This window comes from Trachemys scripta, chromosome 19 (genome assembly GCF_013100865.1).
Source record: "Trachemys scripta elegans isolate TJP31775 chromosome 19, CAS_Tse_1.0, whole genome shotgun sequence".
In the NCBI taxonomy this organism is placed as follows: Eukaryota; Metazoa; Chordata; order Testudines; family Emydidae; genus Trachemys; species Trachemys scripta.
Window position 1 is genome coordinate 10,722,390 of NC_048316.1, and position 3,145 is coordinate 10,725,534.

General features: G+C 47.4%; 1 protein-coding gene across 7 annotated transcripts in view; it reads right to left on the reverse strand.

Annotated features, from left to right (window-relative positions):
• CLSTN1 (calsyntenin 1) overlaps positions 1–881 on the reverse strand; it is a 62,034-nt gene extending 61,153 nt beyond the window's left edge. For 4 of the 7 annotated variants that reach the window (XM_034753371.1, XM_034753368.1, XM_034753367.1 and 1 more), the window contains exon 1: positions 316–655. In XM_034753371.1, coding sequence (XP_034609262.1) covers positions 316–406 — 91 coding nt within the window. In that variant the 5' untranslated portion in view covers positions 407–655. Of the gene's footprint in view, positions 1–315; positions 656–790 lie in introns of those variants that run through there. The other 3 variants (XM_034753365.1, XM_034753372.1, XM_034753366.1) reach the window with 3 other exon arrangements.
• Positions 882–3,145: the final 2,264 nt, after the last annotated feature.

The following is a 3,145-nucleotide window of genomic DNA, read 5'->3' on the forward strand; positions in this document are numbered from 1 at the left end:
GGCGGGGTGTCACGGGGAATTAGGGGGGTCAAGCCCCGCAGAGGACAGGCGGGGTGTCACGGGGAATTGGAGGGGGGGCGTCAAGCCCCGCAGAGGACAGGCGGGGTGTCACGGGGAATTGGGGGGGGTCAAGCCCCGCAGAGGACTGGCGGGGTGTCACGGGGAATTAGGGGGGTCAAGCCCCGCAAAGGACAGGCGGGGTGTCACGGGGCAGAGGTTAGCGCCCCCCCCATGCAGTCTCCCAGGGAGGGGTTCAGTGCGGCGGGTTTACCATCCCTTTACACACGCGCGCGCACAGCCCCGGCTCTCACTCACCTCTAGCAGCCCAGAGCCCGCCGCAAAGCAGCCCAGTGGTCAGGAGCCAGGCGGGGGTTAGGAGCGGGCAGAGCATCCCGGGGTGCAGCATCGCTCGCTCTCTCCCCGCTCAGAGTGGGTGGGGAAAGGGGGGGATTGACCCCTAAGAGACAGGGGAGGGGGCGCCCCCAGCGGGCCCGGCTGCGTCCCGCGCCGCGCGGCGGAGGGTCAGGGGCGCTGAGGAAGCTCCGCTCCCTTCCTCAGAGCCCAACGCTCCGCCAGCGGTAGCTAAGACCAAGATGGCGGCGGCTGATGCTTAGGCTCATTCTCTCCCGCACCGGTTACCAGGCGGGGGAGGGGGAGCGGGGGAGAAACCAACTCAGGGGGAGGGACAGAGAGAGATGGGATATAAGGGATGGGAGAAACCACCTCATCCCTATGGAGGAGGGGAACAAACCACTTAATCTTCGCAGGGGTGCAAAAGGAGAGAACTCACCTGAGGCAAGAGGGTAGAACCATTTATGGGGGGGACACCTTATTTCTTGGGGTGGATTAGAGGGAGGAGAGAAATCAAACCTGTTGAGGGGGGGTATTAATGGCGGGGAGAAACCACCTCATGGGGGTGGATAACATTTCTGCGGGAAATGTGGGGCGGGGGTTGAGGGAAGGAAAGTACCATCTGGGGCAGTAGACAGATGGGAAAAACCATCTCATCTATGTGGGGAGAAGGTTGTTTTCACTCTCTACCTGGAAGAATCCAAAACTACCCCGCCCTCTCCTTTTCTGGACTCATGTCATAGCCAGGGCTGGTTGTGCCTCTGCAGAGTCCAGTGCTTCCTCCTCCAGCGTGGGGATGGCTCCATTCCTTTTCCACTGAAGGGGGGTGGGAGGATACTGGTGCTCATGTGCCTGCCCTTTTGCATTGTATTAAACATCACATTGCAATGCCATCTCACATGATTTGTTCTGTATAGGTAGGAGGGAGGGATGTAGATGCTGATGCACCATCCATTTTGTATTGCATTGCAAGCTCTCATCGCTTGTATTGAAAAGGGGGCAGAATGTAGATGATGATGCTCAATCAATTGTGCACTGTGTTAAGCACCACATAGTGGGCGCTACCAGGATAAAAATAAATAACATTGCAATGCATACTCCCGTGGTCTGTGTTGGCTGGAGTGGAAGACAGAGCTAAATGCTGATGCATTATTCAGTTGGCTTTGCAGTGCATTTCACACTGCAATGCAGACTCACTTGGATGCAGGGAGGGAAGGTAGAGATGCTCAGTTCCTTTTGTGTCGCATTAAACTTCATATCCCACTGCTGCAAACTCGCGTGGTTTTTCGCTGGATGAAGAAGAGGCAGAGGAGTTAAAACGGTGGCGCCCTGTTAATTATTTAATGTGTGCACATGGAGTGGGTGGATAGTGGGAATATAAAATACTGTATTACTAGCAACGCTTTGTCCTTTTTGTATTGTACAGTATTAAAATTCACAAACTGCAATGCAATGAAATCCATCCAGAAACCAAATCCTTCAGTCTTTACTCAGCCAAAAACCTAGCTGAAATCAAGGACATTTTTCCTGGGTAAGAACTGAGGAAAGATGGTAGGATTTACGTAAGAGACAGTTTGCGGTATAATTGGCCTAATGCAGCAATTATTTTCAGGAGCCTAGATTTCCCTCCAAAGTATGTAGGATTGTTGTCTTCTTTCTATTATTGTGTACTCTTTCTAGGGTTATGTTGTTAATTTTTCATGATTTTCTCCAAAGAATCATTTGCATTCCTGCCATTGAAATTAACTGTGTTACAAGATTGCTCTGTAGCTTGCTAATACAAAAATAACATTTTGCGCTTGTATACTTTACCTGAAGATCTGGAGTTACTTTACAAACATGAACTAATTAAAACTTCATGACTCAATAGTGGGACACTATCAAGTCATTCTTTTAAAAAATTACTTTTTAAAAATTCCAGTTCCTGATACATCAACTTTTAAATAATATCGCCTGACTTTCTAAATATTCCTTTACATTTTTATAAGAGATTTGCCTGCTCTCCTGTTAATGTTTACAAAGATATTTCCAGCAAGGCTGGAATTGACTCGAGGCCCTGATCCTGCAATCAGGGAGTTTTTCCATTAATTTCAAGGGGAGCAGGATCAAGCTCTTAGAGCCTGATGCTGCAATGATAGGCATAGAGGTCTGCCCACAAATACCACATTGTAGGCTGGTAGCCTACCAGAGAAATGGTAAAAGAGACCTGCATAAAGTACTGTTAAATACACAACATGAAAAAAAAATAGAGAAAAATATGGTGAGGGTTGGTTTGTTTGTTTTTTTTAATAATCTAAGGCCACAATGCTGCAAAGACTTATCCGTATGCTTAACTTTAAGTAAATGCATAAGTCTGTGTAGGATCAGGTCTATAGGTGATTTTTGAGTCTGTGTCCCTTTAAGAATTATTAGCCCCATTTTACAGATGGGGAAACTGAGGCACAAAATGCCTCTCCCATAACTGAGTAGTATAAACATTTCTGCATAGAGTAGCTACACTGTTTTTAGAGTACCCAAGAAGCATGCAGACATTCATATTAGTGAGATGCATTTTTATGTACATTGATTCTTTTTTATTAGGACACAGGGTTATTATTTCTATCTGGGAAAACGTGCAGGTGCCTCACATGGAAGAAGCTTGCATGTGAATAATTCAGGTGCACAGAACCTGTTCAGCAGTGGAAGGATGATTGTCTCAGCTTCCTTTGTTATTATTGCTCTTTGATCAAAAAATTAAATCAGAAAGCCAATTTCAAAAGAGGAAAATTTACCTTCCCAGATTTATGGAGCTTCA